We start from the raw sequence: 20,265 nt of genomic DNA, 5'->3' as shown, positions 1-20,265 counted from the left end.
GGAGGGTGAGATCAAACTCAGACAAACCGAAGCTGGTGCACTAGGAGGATGCTTTATATGCCCCAGCACAAGACCTGAGGAAAACTTCCTTCATTTCCCACAGTTCCCAACCCCTAATTATTAGCTCCAGTTTCTTTGGCTGGTAGTTCCTGCCTTCCCAGAACCTGTTCAAGAGATGCAACTGCTTCTCAGAAGAAGACATACGTCCAGTGCCCAGCACTTGATACATAATACCCCCTGGACCTCAAACTTGTCACCAGTTAAGTTAGATAGTATGCTTTTTGGTGGACAGAAGCTTACTGGCATTCTGAGCATGTCACAGTGTGGGGAGCAGAAGAGAAGGTTCCCATTGGATGTTGTTGCAATCCTGCCTTGCCTTTGCCTAGCCAAGAGATTGCTCCTCCTCGGCAGTGATGGTTCCCATGCCAGTGATGTAGTGAATCTGTTCCCAAGCTGCAGTATGAATTATAGACAAGGTAGCCAAGGAGCTGAAGCTAGTTTGGGGATAGAGGCCAGAACTTTGGATAAGTGTTTTAAAATCTGAATCCAAACCCAGGGAGGTTTTGCTGCCGTTGAAATGCAAGCTACTGCAGGTGCTGATCTCACATTTCCTCTTGTTTGCTCTGCTGAATGGCAAGAGGTGGCAACCCAGCCAATCCTGTGAGTGTAGAATCTCCATTACAAAATTTCATGCTGGCTATAAATGTTGGTGTCTCAGGGAATCATTTTATTTTTTTAGTTTTTAAAAAGAGTTTGCCTTCTCCTTCCCCACTTTGGATAGAGCAAATCTTATCAGAGTTTTAATTTGTGCTTTCAACAGAAATATCAGTGTATAATTATTCTGAACTTGCCTTAACATCTCTCTCTCTCTCTCTCTCTCTCTCTCTTAATTTGAGATGCCTTCCAGATCCGGTAGAACCCGTTTAAAAGAAGAGGAAAAACCTTTACCATACATTGTTTTGTAGTTTTCCATTTTTCTATTGAATCAGGTGGTGTTTTAGTAGCTGCTTCAGGTTGGATGGGGAAATTCTACTTTGGGAGGTTTAGTCTATATCCTACATTCTATACAATCTGTGCAACTTTTAGCAGTTTTTTGTCTTTGTCAGCCTCAGCTGTGTGTGCCTTTAATGCTGATAGTGGATTCGATAGAGGCGAGGAGCTATGCAAAACCAAAATGGGGTAACTGTATTATTTTTTTATGCATTCTTACTGAGCTTTAAAGGGGAAGATGGATTTTTCAAGGTTTAAACACTGAAAATATGGATAGGTCTTTTACATCTGTACTTTAGAAGTAGTCTTTTTGAAGTGTTGCCTTTCAACCTTGTTATGCCCAACTGTTTAAGATCAAACGTCATACTCTGTTTTTCCACAAAGGATTACAGTTCACTGGACAAGTCAACTTTGTTTTGGAACCTTCTGGGGAGAAGACTTTAATCACCAGGTGTGTGAAATTTTACTTTACACTTTAAATGTTAAATGATAACTGGCTAACACTTGTATGATAGATATTTGTAAAATAAGTTAAATGTGCACTTAGAAATTTGTGACTGAACACTTGCATGAGAAATACTTGTAAGACAAACAATACAAACATATAATGCTATAAAGCATGGATGGCAATAATGCAGCACTTAAAGTATTGTTGACCACTAGCTTCCAGCATTCCTAACCATCGTCTGTTCTGGATAAGACTACTGGTTGTTGAACTTCAACATATGTAGGACGGCATGATTCCCACCCCTGCTGTGTGGTACTATTTGCATTCGTTGTTCAAGTGAGAGAACTGTTAAGATTGTGGCATGTTACTGCTGGTGGTTTCTACAGATGCTCCCTTGTTTTAATTTGTGAGCGGTGGAAAGTTTTGTGACCTATTCCTCCACAGCTGGGAGTAGGAAAATCACATTTTTTTGGACTGACTTAATAGTTCCTGTTGTGCAAATTCCCAAGAAAGCTATCTAGATTGTTTATTTAGTCTTGATATCTTTCTGTACTCTCTCTTTCACTCTTGGAGAAATACTTCAGAGAAAAAGAGCTGGTACACTTGAATCATGTATAGAGATGGAATGTGTTCACACTACTGAGTTTTGTTCTCTTTTTGTGTGTGTAGTAAAGCATGAAGGCTACATTAGGGATTTCCTGTGCTGTTATTCTGCCATTCTTCTATGTGCTCCAATCAGGTGGGTACTAATGATTGGTAACAGAATTTGTTGTAAAATTTCCTTGTTGTTACAGAAAGAGAATATTAAGTAACAGTGAAAAACAGTTGTCTTTTTACCTCATGCTCAAATACTCTTTGCTACAAATGCTGACTTTGAAAAGATATTGCTATGTGAAAATAGATAGATTTAAATGGACACAGGAAAGCAGCAGCAACAACAACACTATGGAATGCATGGTAGGATAGTTGTGAGTTAAACTGCATCCACACTGCAGAAATAGTCCAGGTTGACATCACTTTAACTGTCATGGCTCAGTGTTATGGAATTCTGTGAACTGCAGTTTGTTGTAGCACCAGAGCTCTCTGAGAAGGCTCAATGTCTCACAAAACTACAATTCCCAAGATTCCCAGTATTGACCCATGGCAGCTAAAGTGGTCTCAACCTGGATTATTTCTGCAGTGCAGATGCAGCCTTAGATGAAATATTGATCTTGCCTTTAAATTACTCTACAATTCTATATAGAATCTGCACCTAATTTGCATAGGCAACCATCTATTCCACAATTTGACTGTTGTGAACCATATGTTTATTGGCAGAGACCTGACATAGTTTCTGTCTGTAAAGTTTCACCATGAGAGAACTAGAATAATATCTCCGGTCGGAGGTCACACTGGCTTTTTGATTTCATTCACCAAGCCATTTGCCAAATTTTATTGTCATTTGTCCTATGACAACTTGGCCCTTGAAGCCAGTCATTAGCACAGTGGCCAAAATTAAGTCCTAAATGCCAACATGGATATCCAATAGCATTTTGCCAAAATTTCTTTCAGCTGTGTGACCCTTTTACTTTTTAAGATTTGAGATCAAGACAGACATATATAAGTAGAGTAATAGTATGGCTAAAGGAGAGCTACCCTATTATGGTTAACATTTGTTCTGATTTGTATTTGCTTTACCTTTTGTCCCATTATTTTGCTACTCTTTTAACTTTTGGAGAATGAGCAGCAAAGGAGTCATGAGAGGCAAAAGAACCTCCTCCTAACAAGGTTGTTATTTCTAGTGCCTGGGTATAAATGTTTGCTTGCTGTTTTAAGAGTCAAATTTGAAAGGCCCATAGACTTTCTTGTAATATTGTTTCAGACACTAGACAGATAACTTAGAAAAAGTTTATATTACTTTAACTAAGCAGTGACTTAGTTAAAACCTGGTATAAAACCAAGAGGTCTTCAGAGCTAATTGGACTCTTCTCAGGATACACAAGCAGCAATAGCTATTTCCATGAAAAAACAAGCAATTTGGGTGCTGATTTGTTGGAGCCATTTTACTCCAGGTCAAGCTGCTTACTGTCCATAACAGCTTTTTAAAAAGAAATAGTACACTATGAAATCAATGCTGGATATAATTCTTAAAGTTTATTGTACTCTCCACAGATTCCAAGGAATGGTTTCAACAACGATGGTACTTAAATGCTCAAAAAGAGGAAGTTTGCTTGTTTAAGAAAGGAAATGTAGTCCATTATTTAATTTCAAGATAATATTTTGTTCCAGATCCTAGAATTTGTCAATCTTCATGAAATTATAGCGATAATGAGCAATACTTACATATGTAATCTTGGATCCTAAAATAAGTTAATTAAACATATCCATACATAGAGGTAGCAATGTTGAGGATTCCAAAAAACAAATTCCCAACTCCATAGTGTGGAAAAGCCTTTACAAGGCCAACGAAAAAGGCACACAATTTTCTGTGCAAGCTTTTGAAATCATATGCTTACATCCTATTAAGTGTGTTTTGCATGGTAGCCTTACACTGTGGTCCTATGCATGCTTAGCTAGACAACATAGTGGGACTTACTTCTACATTCATGTACATGAAAGCCAGGTCATTAAACCCTTTGTTCATCCAAGGAACACCATGCTTCCAGTAATCTGATGTGCATGCAAGGGGAGGGAAGTACAGGAGATATGTAAGGGAATTGAAAGTCTCTGCAGCCCACTGAGTACCTTGAATTGTAATATAGAAACAATATGTGGGTGACATGATGCAGAGCAAAGAACAGTCCCAAGATGTGAGATGGTTGCCTGAAATTCATGCATAATAACCAGGACAACTACATTTGCAACCTTCTAGTAGCCTCTTTCTAGTTGCATGTTATCATGGATAGCTATTGTTTTCTCTTTTACATGTACTTCAGACTCAAGATTTCACATATTCAAATTTTAATTTCATTCCTTCTCTGCAGAGAAATGTGTTTATCAGGAGAAAAATATGTATCAGAAGCGTGTTGAAGAAGGAGAGATTCTTGGAATTGATTGTCTTTTGTACACCATGCCATATCATCAGCATACAAACTATACCATCCACTGGTACATAAATGGAAGCAAAACTCCCATAACTAAACAGAATTCATCAAGAGTTCATCAGCAAGATAGTGTGCTTTTGTTTCTTCCTGCGACATACAACGATTCTGGATCATATCAATGCATTACACAGTGAGGGCTTGTATTTATCTGTATTGCTTTTGGGCAGTGTGGACTGTGTATGTGATGAATCATTTTTAGTCATCCAGTAAGCATTTGAATCATTTGTATGTAGTAAATCATAGAGAAGCAAACCCCTGATTGGGAAAGTATTTTGTAGAGAAGCTGAAGATAAGGCTTTAAGCTATTATTAAATGTCTCTCTTTTGATATGTCTGTATGATGAAGTTTGTATTCGGAACATCCTTAATCTGGCAGAAATTGGGAGAATTCAAGTCATTTTAACAAATATGCTTGTATATGCTTAGTTACAGGAATTCAAGAAGATGTTACAATTTCCACATAGCAGTTCTCAACAACAGTGCTTCACTATGTTTTAATGAGAAGCTCTTCTATAAGCAAACGATACCAATATCAACAAATGCAAAGCTTGTGTGCAATTACATGGATTATGCAGGGCAAGAGACAGATGATTTGTCCATCAACTGGTATAAGGTATTGATTTTATAGGGTTTTTTTTTCCTGCAGCACAGTTAGCAATAATGCCTAACTATTGCTATAATGCCGCATGATGGTGTGAGCTCCTATAACTTGTCCCAGCTTCTGCCAACCTAGCAGTTCGAAAGTATGCAAATGCAAATAGATAAATAGGTACCACTCTGCTAGGAAGGCAAACGGCGTTCTGTGCAATCACGGAGGCCACTTGATCCCAGAATAGTATCTGGCAATGCTGGCTCTTCAGCTTAGTAACGGAGATGAGCACCGCCCCCTATGGTCGGACATAACTTGAAAACATTGTCAATGGGAAATATCTTTACCTTTAATGCTATAATATTTTGACATCGGATTCCCAATCGTACATTTCTATTGTAAGGCTAACTCTGCAGTGGAGGTATCTGTAATTGGGAAGGAACAGTTAATCTGTTCTTTGATGACTGATTTTCTAGACATTTTCCTGGGATTAGTAAAATAATGCATTTCTCCAACTGGATTCTGTAACTATATGTAAACCAGTTGGGGAAGTGTTTTTATGGGACAGTCTGTAGATATAAAGGGATCAAAGCACTTGTCCATACTGTACAGTGGGCCCTTCCTTTATGTGGGGGAACTGTTCCGACCCCTGTTCCGTTCTGACGCCCCCAATAAGGGAAATACTGCATATGGTGGAGCCACATTATAAACAATGGGGCTTGTGTTGGTGGTGCAGTGCAGTGCAGCGCACCCCAGCACGCACCATTACTTCTTCTGGCGCATCTTTCAGCATATGCTAAAAGCCGCGTATGGCATGCCTGCATATGATGCAGTCACATTGTATTCACTTTTCCTTAAAAGGGGCCACATACATCATATATACTCAACTATAAGTTGACCTCATATATAAGTCGAGGACAGGTTTGGGGGCCAAAATTATGAATTTTGATATGATCCGTGGATAAGTCAAGGGTAAAACTTAGGGAAATGTAATGAAGGATGTAAAAGATGAAGCAACAGAAAACAATGCCAAAGAACTTACAAAATCCCAGCAGGCATAACTATTTGTACTCATTCTAAAGGCTGGATGAGAGAGCAGAAGAGGGTCAAGGGATGGTTAAACTCTTGATTTTCACCAGGGGATCATTATAGAGATGCCAGGATCTGAACCTGGGAGTCCTTGTAAAGCAAAGCATGCTCTATGCCACTCGGCAACAGACCCTTTCTCAACACTTAATGACAGAGTTTAGATATAATGGGAAGTCATGCTTTCTTACTTTGATAATGAGCCACAGGTAGCTAACTATGGTTACAGATGATAAGTTGACCATAAACCCAGGATCTGAAACCATGGGTTGAAACAAACTGCAGTGTGGACATTACAGAATCTAGAGCAGGGGTAGGCAACCTGCGGCCCGCGGGCCGAATGCGGCCCGGTGAGGCCTTGGGACCGGCCCCAGCCCGGTCCTGCCGCCGATTGCCGCCGGGGCCTTTGGCATCTCACGTGAGGGGCATGGTGAGGCAATTGTCTATAGAAGCCTCAGAAACATGCATTTATCTTAACATTTTTTAAAAAAATCAGCAATTTTTTTCATGTGCCCTCCATTTTTTATTTAAAAAGTGCCCTCCATTTGAAAATTTTGTCCTATATTTGTCCCAGTTTATTCATTTATTTAATTTTTTTAAAAATTATTTAATTATTTATTTTTTGGCTTCGGCCCCCCAGTTGTCTGAGGGACAGCAACCCGGCCCCCGGCTCAAAAGGGTTGCCTAACCCTGATCTAGAGGTTGTGAATAATTGAAATCTGAAGTCAAAAGCTTTTGATCTTGTGCTCTGGCACTGAAAAAGAAGAGGAGGGAAATGGGTTATCCCAAGACATTCAAAGTTTCCCCCACATCATAGGAAGCTATTAAAGGAGATCCAGGGCTTGGAAAAGAGACTATTCAGAGCAATAACAGTGCCATATGCAGATGTAAGCCCCACTACTCATGTAGAGTTATTTTCTTTTTGACAATAAGCAACAGTTGTATCCAGGTGACAGAACTGTAAGTGGAATTGTACATCTGTCTTCCACAGTCAGCATGTTACATATATATTTTTTACTGGCTCAGTGTGTAATTAAATAGCTATACCTTGTTTGCATTTAGGAATGTAAACCACTACAGGGTGAACGATTTGTCTTCTTTGAGTCATATGTCATAATAAAAGATGTGAGGAAAGATGACATGGGAAAATACCAGTGCAAAGGATCCTACAGTTACCTGAGGAATAAATATAATTTCTCAAGGAGCATTCAGGTATCTGTTTTAGGTAAGTGTAATTTTGTACATGGGCAATCACATTTGTTTCCATTCTAATTTTTTGTTGTTGTTTAAATACATAGCTCACTTTTCACTTTACAAAGATGTAGCCTTGTTAGTCTGAAAAATCAGTATGCAAATGGATCTTGCAGCACTTTTGGGATAACAAAAAGAAAGATGGGCATTCCATCTTGGATCTCAGAACAGTGGTCCTTGAACCAAAAATAAAATAATAATAATAAAAAAATACAAAGGAAGATTGAAAAGAGAAATAGCAGAATTGGAATGTATCCACAAGTTGCAGTCCATCAACAATGGGTTGAATAGGGACGATGATTTCCTGGCACATTACACACATTATGACACCAGCTAACTTCCTAGCCTCATGAGGGTGCTCTTGGCTTTTTCATCACATCTCCTTTCTGGTTCCGACACTACATCTCGATACTCATTCATATGGTTATCCACTCACCTTGACTTTCAGTAACATCTTTCCTCCTGCCTTGTCCCACACCAAACATAGTTAAAACTGAACTTGTCACCTCAAAACAAAAACAGCTTCATTTATATACCGCTTCATACCGAACTAATAGTGTCTAAATGGTTTACAATTGTAAGCTAATTACCCCCAATAATCTGGGTACTCATTTTAGTGACCTCGGATGGAGGTAAGCCTTAGTTGAGCTAGAGCCCTTTTGCTGGTATTGAACTCGCAACCTTATGGTTTTGAGTGTCTGGCTGCAGTACAGGCATTTAACCATGTGCCACTAGGGCTCATCTCCACTCCCACAAAGTTTTGCATTTCTATGGACATTCTCACACATAGCCTGCAGATATAGGTCTGTCCATGGACTTTCCACTCTACCCCATGCATCTAAAGAAGTAGATTCAAGTCTTTGAAAGCTCACACTATCAACTTCTCTCTTTCATTTAATCTCAAAGGTGCTACAAGTTCCCATCACTTTATAGTTTGACTGAGATAATACACATAAAACCACCATTAAAAGTTAAGTTGATATCATAGTCTAGTACACTGAATGAATACATGGGACAGAGGGACAACATAGTGTCATTACATCCATCCACTTCAAAAGGACTGAATCACTTCATCATTTCTGCCTCCCCACTCCCAATCACGATCTGGAAAGATCAGTGATAAGTGCAAGTTTTGCATACAGGAGGCAGGGATCCCAAATACCACCTGTGGCATTTGCAGTTTTAATCATCAGGGTTTTTTTTTATAAGCCCACTCTTCTCTGTACCCTTCTTAACTTAAATGTATTATAAAAAGGGATGGGTAAGGAGGAAGAAGGGGAGGGAAAGTAAAGTAAAAAGTGGAATGGGAAGGGTTCAAAGAGAGGAAGGGAGGGAGAAATCAAGAGAAAAAGAAATGAGAGAAGGATCTGAGGAAAAAAATTGACTTAATTATCGAAGAGTAATACACTAAAGAACTGCAAAGGGGTTCATTGCAGCTCAGCCCAGATAATATTAGTAGGAAGCAGGAGAGCGTGTTCTCTGCTGTGACACCTCAGTTATGGCTGCTTCTCCCCTTTGAGGCCTGACTAGTGCCAACATTGCTGTCATGCTTGTTCATTTCAGCTTTTGGGGCCTAATTGGTTTTACACAACACTTGCATATACATGGTTTAAAATCATTTTAAAGTATTTTAACCAGCTTGAATCAATTTGTTTACTATGGACCAGGACAGATGGGCCCTTTCTGGCATGGTGGTGGCTCAACTACGTTAGGGATTGTGCGGCAACCACATGGTCCCTAACTCTAGCACGGACTGGCAGCGCTATAATGGCAGCACCCCATGTACATGGGTGCCGTCATAATGATAGCATAGCATCTTTACAGGTTCTTTTTACTTCAGAGTGACAGTGCACAGTTTGGGCACTGTGCAGTCCCTCCGGAGTAAAAACAGGCGTCTTTGCACTTCTCGGCGGTCTTTACTGCGCCTTTTGTTAAACTATGTAATACGTTTTTAGCCTTTTACAATCATTTTTATTGCCTATACTGTCTTAAATATATCAAATTGTTTTTTTTTGTTTGCCACCCTGAGAAGGTGAGGTGTAAATATTCAATAAAAAATTTATATGATAGTTGTATATTACACAGTGATATACAATAGAAATAAATATAATCAATATGAATGAGAAATTATTGAAGAGAGTCACAATATAGTCCCACATTCCAAAAAATGGTCCAGATCTACAAGTCTGGGGGAGGTTACCTGCCTCTCAGGGGGTGTGATCCAGTGCATATGTGTATGCACATAGCGATGTGGTCTCTCTCTCTTTTTTTTGTGGAAATAAAGAAATGTCACTGACTTCTCTCATTTCTAGGAATTGAGAGGAAGAGAACTGAAATTCTGTATCCTAGAAACCACACCATTGAAGCTGAACTTGGTAAGTCTTTTAGTTGCTTTCTTATTTTAATAGAAAATCTGTAGAATTGGTTAAAATAGGCAGCATCCCTTTGCTATGTGCAACTGCACTCATCCCTCCACATTTGCTGGAGTTGGGGCACAGAACCCCCATTAATGTGGAAAAACCACAAACAACAAAAACACTATGTTTTTACTTGATCTGTCAGACATTGACCATAGAATTGTGCTAGAGGAGCTACAAATGCTTAGTGGAGTCTTTTCTTTAGGAATCTCTAGGTCCTTCAGTGTGACTTTTGGTTAATGTTGACCATAGAGTTGCACTGGAGGACCTAGATATTTCTAGAGAAAACATTAATAAAATCCTTGAATAATCAAATCTGCAAAAATCAAATCCGCAAATGCGGAGAGATGAATGTATACTTTAATCAGTGATTAAAATTTAGATAATTACAGTTTTTAACCATCGTTTACTGGCACTAAAAATGAACAGTGCAATATCTTATCCCCCCTCCCACCAGTTCTTTTATTCTAAATGTTGGAGATGGTTTATTAGAGGTTTCTAATGACCATTTTGTGCTACCAATTTTGCAGGATCCAACATATTTACAGAGTGCAATGTGTCAAGTTCTAAAGATACTTTTATTTCTATTTCCTGGATTGTCAATGACACTCTTGTGGATTTTCTTTATAATGGTAGAATTAAAGAAGGATATCAGTAAGTACACATGTTTCATAAGTAAGTAAAATTTGACTTATTTTCTTATTGAATCCATTGGATCCTATGAATAATAATTTCATTCTTGTAATTTACAAACCTGCAGAGCCAGGATTCAGCAAAGCGTTGATAATTTGTTCTAAAAGATTTACAAAATAGTTGCCCCCCTCAAAACATTCAATTTTCCCTACAATACCTCCCTTAAAGATTTTTGTCATCTAAAATAAGTGACAGCAATGGTTTTTTTTCTCAAAAAGAACAGAAATGTATTTTAAGGAATAAAAGAGAGGATGGGTCTACGCTGGCCAGAATATTCTGGGAGCAGCCCTGAAACTGCACCAAATTCACCATTAGCTAGGAACTCTGGAGCAGCTCTGGGTGGCTGTTCAGTCACACATGTGAATCAAGCAGGACATGTTGTAAACAGCCATCCGGAGTGATAAAGAACTCCAGCGTCCTGTCTATACTTTCACACATCTTCTCCAAAACACGCAATTCAAGTTGTAATGGCTTGAAGATTAATCCAAAAACTTTCAGCCTATTGATTTTAGAAGACAGTGGTCTTCTAGGCTGTGCAAGAAAATAGTCTTCTTAATCAAGAGAGCATCACACTACAAATGGCATAGTTGTGATTGAACTGCTCTCATTGATTGAGCTGTTCTCTTGACATCCTTGTGAGCGGTAAACACAACACTGTCTCTTCTCATTGTATCTGCTCAGAAACTGTCATGAAATGGTTCACACAAACACTCACCTATTGGGCCAACCAAATGGAAAAAATACACATTACAAGCCTTTGAAGCTTCACTGGCATCTTCACCAGGCAAAGATGTTAAAAATCATATTGGGAGGGGGGGGGGGGAGGCCATATTAGTCTCAAGAATGCATTTTGTCAAGATGTGGCTATTCTCAGTTCAAATGGTTCTGGAGCGAAATCCATGCAGTTGGGCTCCTCCACCTGGCCATATGGGCACTTCAGGAAATAAAGATGTTTTAAATTTCTTTGGATCGCGGGAGGAGCAGCTTTTTTTGTCTTGTCAGTCGAACTTAAAAATTCTTTTAATCACTGTTTTGTGGATTTTGGATGCTATTGTACTTTGCCACATGGCCAACACAGCTACCCCTGGATATTACTCAACTACTGGTGAGGGTTCTACAGCTGTCTTTTCAGGACTGAGCTAGTTACCTCTGTGTTTCCAGCTTCAAATCAAAGTGTTTGTGGTTACATTGGAAGCCCTGAATGATTTTGGGTTCAAGGATACCTTGGGGGCTGCTTCTTCTCATACCAGCCTGCTCACACCCCAAATCCTGATAAAGAGGCCTTTCTCTGGTCATGTTCCTAACTACAGCAGAGACATGGTTGATGGAAACAAGATGGAGGAGAATTTCACAGTATGACTATTTTTCAGTAACCATACTGTGGAAGTATTTTCCTCAGGAAGCTAGGTTGACAGTAAAATACTCTTTCATTGTATTTTGCAGTAATGGTGAAGGCATCTTCATTTAACAGGCATTTGATTTATGAGGGGTTTTTTGGTAATGCTTCATATTACATTTTAATTGTAGTGAATTAAATTGCTGCAGTTTTGGAATGTTATTTTATTTTATAATTGGCTTCAACTGGCATGAGCTGCCCTTAGCGGTGCTGAAGGATACAGGTTTTTCTAGAAATATATACAGGTTGAGTCTCCCTTATTTGAAATGCTTGGGACCAGAAGTGTTTTGGATTTTGCTGTTTTTTGGATTTTGGAATATTTGCATATACATATACAGATCTTGGAAATGGGACCCAGGTCTAAACATGAAATTTATTTATGTTTCATATAGCTGGAAGGTTACTTCATACACAACATTTTAAATAATTTTGTACATGAAACAAAGTTTAGGTCCATTGAAACATCATAAAGCAAAGAGGTCACTATCTCAGCTATCCATGTGGGCAATTTTGGATTTTGGAATCTTTTGGATTTTGGAATTCTGGATAAGGAAGACTCCTTAAACTTTTACAAAAATGTGTTCCATTACTGCACACGCTGCAGATTTCACAGCATATAAAAACCGAGATAGCACAATTGCATGAGAAGGCTCTATCAGTGCTGATTCCTGCATATATACATAAGTGCAGAAATGGCTTAGGTTTAGTCCACATAATAATTAATTCAGAGCTCTCTGTGTGTGTGTGTGTGTGTGTTTGTGTGTATATATCCTGTATATAGCACCCCTTTGCCCCAAACAAGCCCAATGATGGCTCTTTAGTGCACATTTTCAGTGTGTGCTTTCTTTGCTACTTTTTGAGACAGAGATGACTATCCCATTGATGGAGGGCAGCTCTCTGTGGTGCCTCTGAACATTACAAAGTTGCAGAATGACGATTATGGTCAGCTGTTTGTTTGTCGCGCTGGTCCAGTTGCCGCATACATCTCCATACAACAGCCAAGTATGTAATCTAATTTGTATTAGTGCAAACACATGATTGTGAAGCATATAAATTAATGAGAAAAAGGGAAAGATATTGACTTGCAAAGGAATTGAAAAACTATAGGATTTCCAGTATCTGAAATATTCTACACAGGGGGAAGAGGAGTGAAATGAGTAGAGGCATCCATACCTGTAAGCAAGTCTTGTTGGTTACAGTAATATCTCTTTCCAATATGTGGATAATTTGCAACAATAGTTTAATTGTGCTTGAATATGGATTATATCATATGTTTATTATATTTCCATGTCTCAGCTCGCACACTGCAGTTTCCAAACTCAATTCTGGTGTGGAAAATTGAAACATTCCTGAAATGTTGATGTTGCATATCTAAAAACAAAACAAAAATTCATTTAAAGTTAACTAACAGTTAGCAATACCTGTGGCTGCTGTCTTGAGAAACATACTCTCAGATCTGTACATGTAGTTCTCATTTTGACAAAGAGCCACTCTTTCAAAAGCATCTCTTCATACAGAAGAGGGCAGAGTTTGCTTAGATGAGGCATTTTATAGTGCTGCATGTAAAGAGAGTGTGAAGGGAGCTCCCCTTTTACTTTGAAAGGGTGTTGAAAGTACATCCATGCCTGCAAAAAGAGTTATGAATTTACAAGGACAAAACAGAAACAAATAACAAGGGTTACTTGACATATACTAACCGTTGCCTTGCATAGTCATTTTTCTCTTTTACCTTGACCAGGAGTCTAGATTTTCACACAGTTATAGCACTATGATTTCACTTTGGATTTACATTTAATAATATTTAGATTATTTTTTTTTTTACCAGAGAGCTCTAGTGTCTCACCAAACTACCAATTCTAGAATGCCATCAAATGCAACCGTTATATTTACAGTGAAAGCATTATTATTATTAGGGCCCAAGAGTATGGTGACTATTAACACATTACATGGATATTGGCAGATAAAAAGAATTTAAAAATGTATAAAATTCAAATTGGGAATTAATCCTTCTGTGTGATAGAAAAACATTTTCAGTGTGTCAATGCTATAAAAACTACTTTTCACTAGAGTATTTTCATTACAGATTTTGGTGCCCAGTGTGCTACTTTATCTGAGAGTTTAGAAAATTTACATTTTTAGACTAAAGTTACCAGAATTTCCCAACCAACCTGGGCAGCAGCCTTACAGCTTAGGAGATTCTGGGAATTGTTGTTCACAAATTGTCATTTCTAACACTGCTTTATTCTTTGTCTCTTGTGCAAGTGGAAGGCAAACCAGAATAATTTACACACACACACACACGTTGTTGCTTCAAGTATGTTTGCGTATGATGCCATTTCTAAGGTTTTTCTTTTTTCTTTTCTAATTCAGCCAATAATCTTACAGGTCTTGCTGCACTGGTATTGATCATAATTTTTCCCATATTAATCTGCCTGTTATTCAAGACCGAGATTGTACTTTGGTATCGAAAGTTATGCCGCCCTCTTTTCCATAAAACAGGTAATACTGTACTGTTAACTCTGTCCTGCTACAAAAGTGAAAAGAATGCCATATTTATATCCAGGGCAAATAAAAACATGCCACACTGAATAAATGGGTAGCGTTTGTAATTAAAACTTACAGCAGCATGAATTTCTGTAGATGACAAGATAATTGCCAGCTGCTAAGATTTGAAGCCAGTTATGATATTATGGAAATTTCCACTTCTTTGTAGTTTCCTTTTACATATTTACTGTTAATGACTGAATCCTATCCTATTGATAGGCCCAAGGAAAGTAGAACCATTACATCGGTAGGATTTATCAATAAATTGATTCAATATTCAACAGTTGATTCAATTTCTCTACTGTAGTTGGGATTAACCAATGGGATTCAGGTCATTGTCAATCCCTCTTCTATATTTTCCTACTGTACACATTACCAGAGCATTGTGTGAAAGAACCACAAGAAAGCTGAAACCATGATGTTCAGAGCTAGCTCCAAATAGTTTGCTGCCTAAAGCAGAACAGGAGATGTCCCACTTCAATCCAACCACAAGGTGAAGGAAGACAGTCAGCATGCACATAACTGCCTTGAAAGAAATGATCTGATAACTAGAAATAATAATAATAAATTCACCCCACTATGCCACCTTCAAGTTCTTCCCACCCCTCTCAAAGCTCTAGGGGTTCTGGGGCCTATTTCCCACAATGATACCCCCAACAGTAAAGAAAACAGATAAAAACAAACCAGTAGTGGCCAGAAATCTTGTATTTTTACTTTTAAAAGTTGTGCTTCATGCCCCATTTTAGAAAGAGAGTTTCCACATATCTGGATATTACCAGGAATACAAATTCTCACTTGTTGCTGATTTATTTTTGGCATTGGGGGGTTACAAGAGGGGAAACTGAGTGCTGTAATAATGAGCTTGAGTAGGCATGTGACCCATGGATGACGTGGTTCCCATCCATGCCATGGAGCCACAGATTTGGGCTCCAAAGTACTGAAGTTGGAGCAGGGATCACGTGGTGTGTACATTGGTAGAAAAACAGTATGGTGTAGTGATTTGAGTGGCTGACTAGGGCTTCTGCCAAACTGCAGAATGAATGCAGTTTGATAGTGCTTTAACTGGATTTGTAGTTAGTTGTGGCACCAGAGAAGGGAAAATATTTCACAATACTATAAATCCCAGAATTCTATAGTATTGGGCCATGGTAGTTAAAGCAATGTCAAATTGCATTAATTCTACAGTGTAGATGCAGCCTAGGACTCCTGGAGACCAGGGTTTGAGTCCTCATTCAGCCATAGAAATCCATTGAGTGTCCCTGGGCAAGCCACACTCTCTTAGCATTAGAGGAATGCAGTGGCAAACCTCCTTCAAATAAACCACAAAACAAACAAACAAACAAACCTAGCATTTGGTCTTCATAAGTCAGAGTTGACTTGAAGTCCCATAATAAATAACTTAAAGGGGAAATATAATACCATTGGTATTATTTACTCTGCAAGCTACTTTAGTGTCTGATGTTCAGTTTCAGATGGGAAGATCTATGATGCATATGTATTGTATCCAAAAACTGACACTCAAGATTGGTTTGCCCTGAAAGTGCTTCCTGAGGTCTTGGAGAAGCAGTGTGGATATAATCTATTCATACCTGGCAGGGATGATTTACCGGGAAAAGGTAAATTGTGACATTCCTTTTTTTCTTAAATGATTTTTAATGTAAAATTTATAATTTCATCTTAACCTTACCAGTAATTAATGGGGCAGGATGGGGGAAGCATTAATAACTTGCAATAAATCATCATTGTGCCATTCTTATCTTAACCACCAAAGCTGTGGTTGAAATTCCTCTCATTTTCTTAGTCTTCCTGAATTGAGGGAGAGTTAAAACAAATAGCTTATCTGCTGCCTGAAGATGTATTACAAACAACAACCCCAGTTTCCAAACATATATTTCAAGGTGTAGGGCCTGAAGTACCAGTTGAAAGAAGGTTTTTCTTTTCTTTTCCTTTAGTTTTGCTTCTTCTATAAAAGAATAAGGAGAAAATTATTGTTAGGATGGTTGTAGTAGTTGCCTTCCAACTCAAAATGGGTCATGAAATGAAGGTGTAAAATAATATTGTGATAAGCAGATACAATAAGCAAATTAAAAGGAGAAAAAAACATTGTTAAAACAAGCAGAACTGCACTGAAGGCAATCTAAAAGCCAAGTGTAATGAGTTTTACAGGCCAGTCTAATGTATTCTCATGACCCCTCAGTTCCATTTTGACAGTCCCCAAGACCTCGCCCTGATAGATCCCCCAAAATAAATACAAATTATTAATCTCGACCAATTTTGAGGAGATGTTTTTATCCCTAAATGGCTCTAAACCACCCCAAACTATTCACAGTTTCATTGACACATATCCTACAGGCCCCAACACCCTTGTTTTGCTTTGTTAAAGACTAAAATTAACTGAAAATAGGGGGGAAAGTCACCAGAAGTAATATTGTATCACTTTCAGTGCATCTGTGGGTGAGGATGAATATTGCCCCCCTGCTCCATAAGCAGGTATCTGCCCAAATATATATTGTTTCTGTGGTTTTTTCCCAACCCCTTGAGACAATTTACCACAGTGTTGCATGCCATCAAGAAATAGATTATTTATCTGCAGAACCATTTTATAAAGTGGATGTATAGCCTTTGTCTTGCAATTTTCAGCTTTAGTCAGTGTTGTCGATGAATCCATTAGCCAAAGCAGAAGGCTGATCATTATTTTGGTACCGGGACTGCCTAGTTCAGAAGAGGCTGCTGAACAGCACATTGCTGTGTACCGTGCTCTTGTTCCTGATGGAATTAAGGTCATCCTGATTGAAATGGGCAAAATAAAAGATTACAGCAACATGCCAGAATCCATTAGATACATCAAGCAAAAACAGGGTGCTATCAGATGGAAAGGTGACTTTACCAAGAAAAGCTCTCACTCTGCAAATAACAGGTTCTGGAAAATGGTCAGGTATCGAATGCCACCAGAACATCCTCATTCACCTGGACTGCCTTTGGTACCAACAACACATAGCTCTAGTGAACCAACAAGAACATGACTTTGACCTCTTGTTGCAACTGCTTTCAAAAGCTGTTTTGAAGGATGCATCTTGGACATTGGTTTGGACAACATAACCTGGATGTTTCATCAGCAGTCATTCTGCAAAAGTATATTGAGGATCACTGACTTTTGCAAGAGAAAATGCACATTTTGATTCTTTTTCAGCCACATACCTGTGGATCTGCTGTGGCTGTGCAAGCAACTTGTTCAACAAAGCTGAAACTGAGATGATTGTCAAGGTGTTGAAACCTGTCCTGCTGCCTTGCTCCTTTTGCTAAACAGCCAGCCAAAAGAAACTGAACTTCATGTAAAGCAGGGATATGGAAACTGATGCCCTTCTGAAGTTTGGATAATTCCCTTCAACCAAACCATTGGCTGGGATTTACAGGTATTGTTGTAGCCCAAAGTATCTGGGAGGCACCAGATTGCCAACTCCTGGTGTGAAATGCTCCATTTAAGAAGGAAGTTGCATCTGTAGCAAAAGTATAATGTCTCTATTTTATTTTATTTCTCCAGTTCCTATCTCAGTTCTTACTGTATTCCATACTAGGTTGTCCATGTAAAGTTCTGAAATGTCAGTCTTTTTTCCTGGATGGCAATTGATATATACTTGCCACACATCTTTTTCGTAACAGACATGTTAATTTTTGCACTTTTCTAAATGTACATATTTCTACGTGTTTTCCCATTGACTTAAGAGTATTTGCATGTATTTTTCAGGTGAAGTCCCATTGTCCCTAATGGCAACGTGGCTGTGTGTACGTGCTGCCACTCAGAACAACGGGGGTTTGTCATCCGCGGATGTTTAAATCCACGGATGGCAAGTCCGCGGATAGCGAGGCCCCACTGTATAGTGTCTAGATCATGGGAGGTAACAGTACCACTCTATTCTGCTTTGGTCAGGCCTCATCTGGAATGCTGCATCCAGTTCTGAGTGCCACAATTCAAAAAGGATGCTGACAAACTGGAGCATGTCCAGAAGAGGGCAACCAAAATAGTGAAGAGTCTGTCCTGTGAGAAGAGATTCAGGAAAATGGATATGTTTAGCCTGGAGAAGAGAAGATTAAGAGGTGATATGATAGCCCTTTTTGAAGGGATGTCACATTGATGTCATATTTGAATAGATGTCATATTGAGGATGGAGCAAGCTTGTTTTCTACATCTCCAAAGAATAGGATCCAAAGCAATGGATTCAAACTACAGGAACAGAGATTCCACCTCAATATTAGGAAGAACCTCCTGACAGTAAGAACTGTTTGACAGTAGAACAGACTCTCTCAGAGTGTGGTGAAATCTCCTTCTTTGGAGGTTTTAAAGCAGAGGCTGGATGGCCATCTGTCAAGGGTGATTTGATTGCATATTCCTGCATGGCAACGGGTTGGACTGGATGGCCCTTGCGGTCTCTTCAAACTCTATGATTCTATTATTAGAAAAAGAAATAAGAGAATTGGAATGCTCCCACAGACTACAATGCAGCAGCAGTGGGTTGAACAGAGGTAGTGGTTTCCTGGCACAGTACACACATTTCCATTTTAACACTCTCTAACCCCCATCCTTCTGAGGGCACCTGTGACCAGTTCATCACAATCCCCTCTCTCTTTCCCAGACTAATTCCAACAACTCATTCATATGGTTATTACTCTCCTTGGTGTTATGCAACAGCCTTCTTCCTGACTTCATCCCTGGATGACTATTGTTTTTTTAAAATATTTTTATTAGTTTTAAACATACTTAAAAACCCAAACAATACTGTTATATTACATATATAAACATGACCATTGTTAATACTGAACTTGTCACTTCATCTCCATACTTACAAGGTTTTGAATTTGAATTGACATTCTCACACACAAACGGCTTATATGGGTCTCCACTCCAAATATGCATCTGAGGAAGTAGGTTCAAGTCAATGAAAGCTCATGCTACCAGATTTTTTCTTTCACTTGTTCTCAAAGTTGCTACAAGATCCCTTTGCATACAGAGAATTGTCTATTGAGGATAAAAAGCTGGATGGCCATCTGTCAAGGGTGATTTTTCACAGCCTCCACCATGCTGTTCACATCCTTTGGCAGGCTTTGGAGTTGGCCTTTTCAAGCCTCCCTCCTTGCCCTGCTTCAATCCTTGTCTGGCTCTCATCATAAAGGACCTCTGATGTCACTTATTATAGTGTTGGGGATGCCAATTTTGCTTTCCCACCTACCGTGATTGTCATTACTGACATGCCTCTACATGTTGGGGTGCAAATTCTGTCATGGGACAAAAGGGGCTTCCTACATTAATGATTTTGAGTTTGGCAGTTTGGAATCCTTTTGATAATTTGATGAGATAGTCCTGATAATCATTATATTTACCTGAATCAACAGGTGCATGCACAATCAGACACGCCTCTCTCTCTCTTGATAAAATTATAGGTTTGATGCATCTCCCATCTGGAGAAGAAAATACTCTTACAGACACCTGGAGCCAAACATCTGTGTCCTTTCAGAGAGTAAAACTGCCCATGGGCACTCTTTAGATCATCTTGCAGAAATAAGACAGGCCAGCAATGTATTTGTTCGTGTCATCTCACAACAGGAAGTGCATGCTTTTCTACTCAAGAGCCCTGGACTGATGGGCTATCTGAATGATGCATGCCCTGTTTTGGAGACGTTACATATTGTACACCTTCCACTGTTCCTGTTTTATCACCAGTGTATTGACTATGATTTGATGGAACAGGACCAGGTACATTTGGATCACCTGGG

At 38.9% G+C, this 20,265-nt stretch overlaps 1 protein-coding gene across 5 annotated transcripts; it reads left to right on the top strand.

Annotated features, from left to right (window-relative positions):
• Positions 1-441: 441 nt before the first annotated feature.
• Positions 442-19,513, top strand: LOC149319272 (interleukin-1 receptor-like 2). 5 transcript variants are annotated; one of them, XM_089511401.1, is made up of 13 exons: positions 442-660; positions 1,107-1,179; positions 1,375-1,441; positions 2,108-2,177; positions 4,402-4,651; positions 4,947-5,133; positions 7,258-7,420; positions 9,759-9,821; positions 10,394-10,517; positions 12,818-12,954; positions 14,323-14,451; positions 15,963-16,112; positions 17,137-19,513. In XM_089511401.1, the coding sequence occupies exons 4-13, from the start codon at positions 2,114-2,116 to the stop codon at positions 17,517-17,519; spliced, it is 1,650 nt and encodes a 549-aa protein (XP_089367527.1). In that variant the 5' UTR covers positions 442-660; positions 1,107-1,179; positions 1,375-1,441; positions 2,108-2,113; the 3' UTR covers positions 17,520-19,513. The 5 variants fall into 5 exon arrangements, with proteins under 5 accessions (XP_089367527.1, XP_089367530.1, XP_089367529.1 ...); XM_089511404.1 differs by lacking the exon at positions 442-660 and having other exon boundaries at positions 903-1,179; positions 14,338-14,451; XM_089511403.1 differs by lacking the exon at positions 442-660 and having other exon boundaries at positions 903-1,179; positions 15,969-16,112.
• Positions 19,514-20,265: the final 752 nt, after the last annotated feature.

This window comes from Sceloporus occidentalis, unplaced genomic scaffold (genome assembly GCF_023333645.1).
Source record: "Sceloporus occidentalis isolate IW3139 unplaced genomic scaffold, rSceOcc1.0.p SCAF_2, whole genome shotgun sequence".
NCBI lineage: Eukaryota > Metazoa > Chordata > Lepidosauria > Squamata > Phrynosomatidae > Sceloporus > Sceloporus occidentalis.
This window is presented reverse-complemented; position numbering and strand designations above follow the sequence as displayed.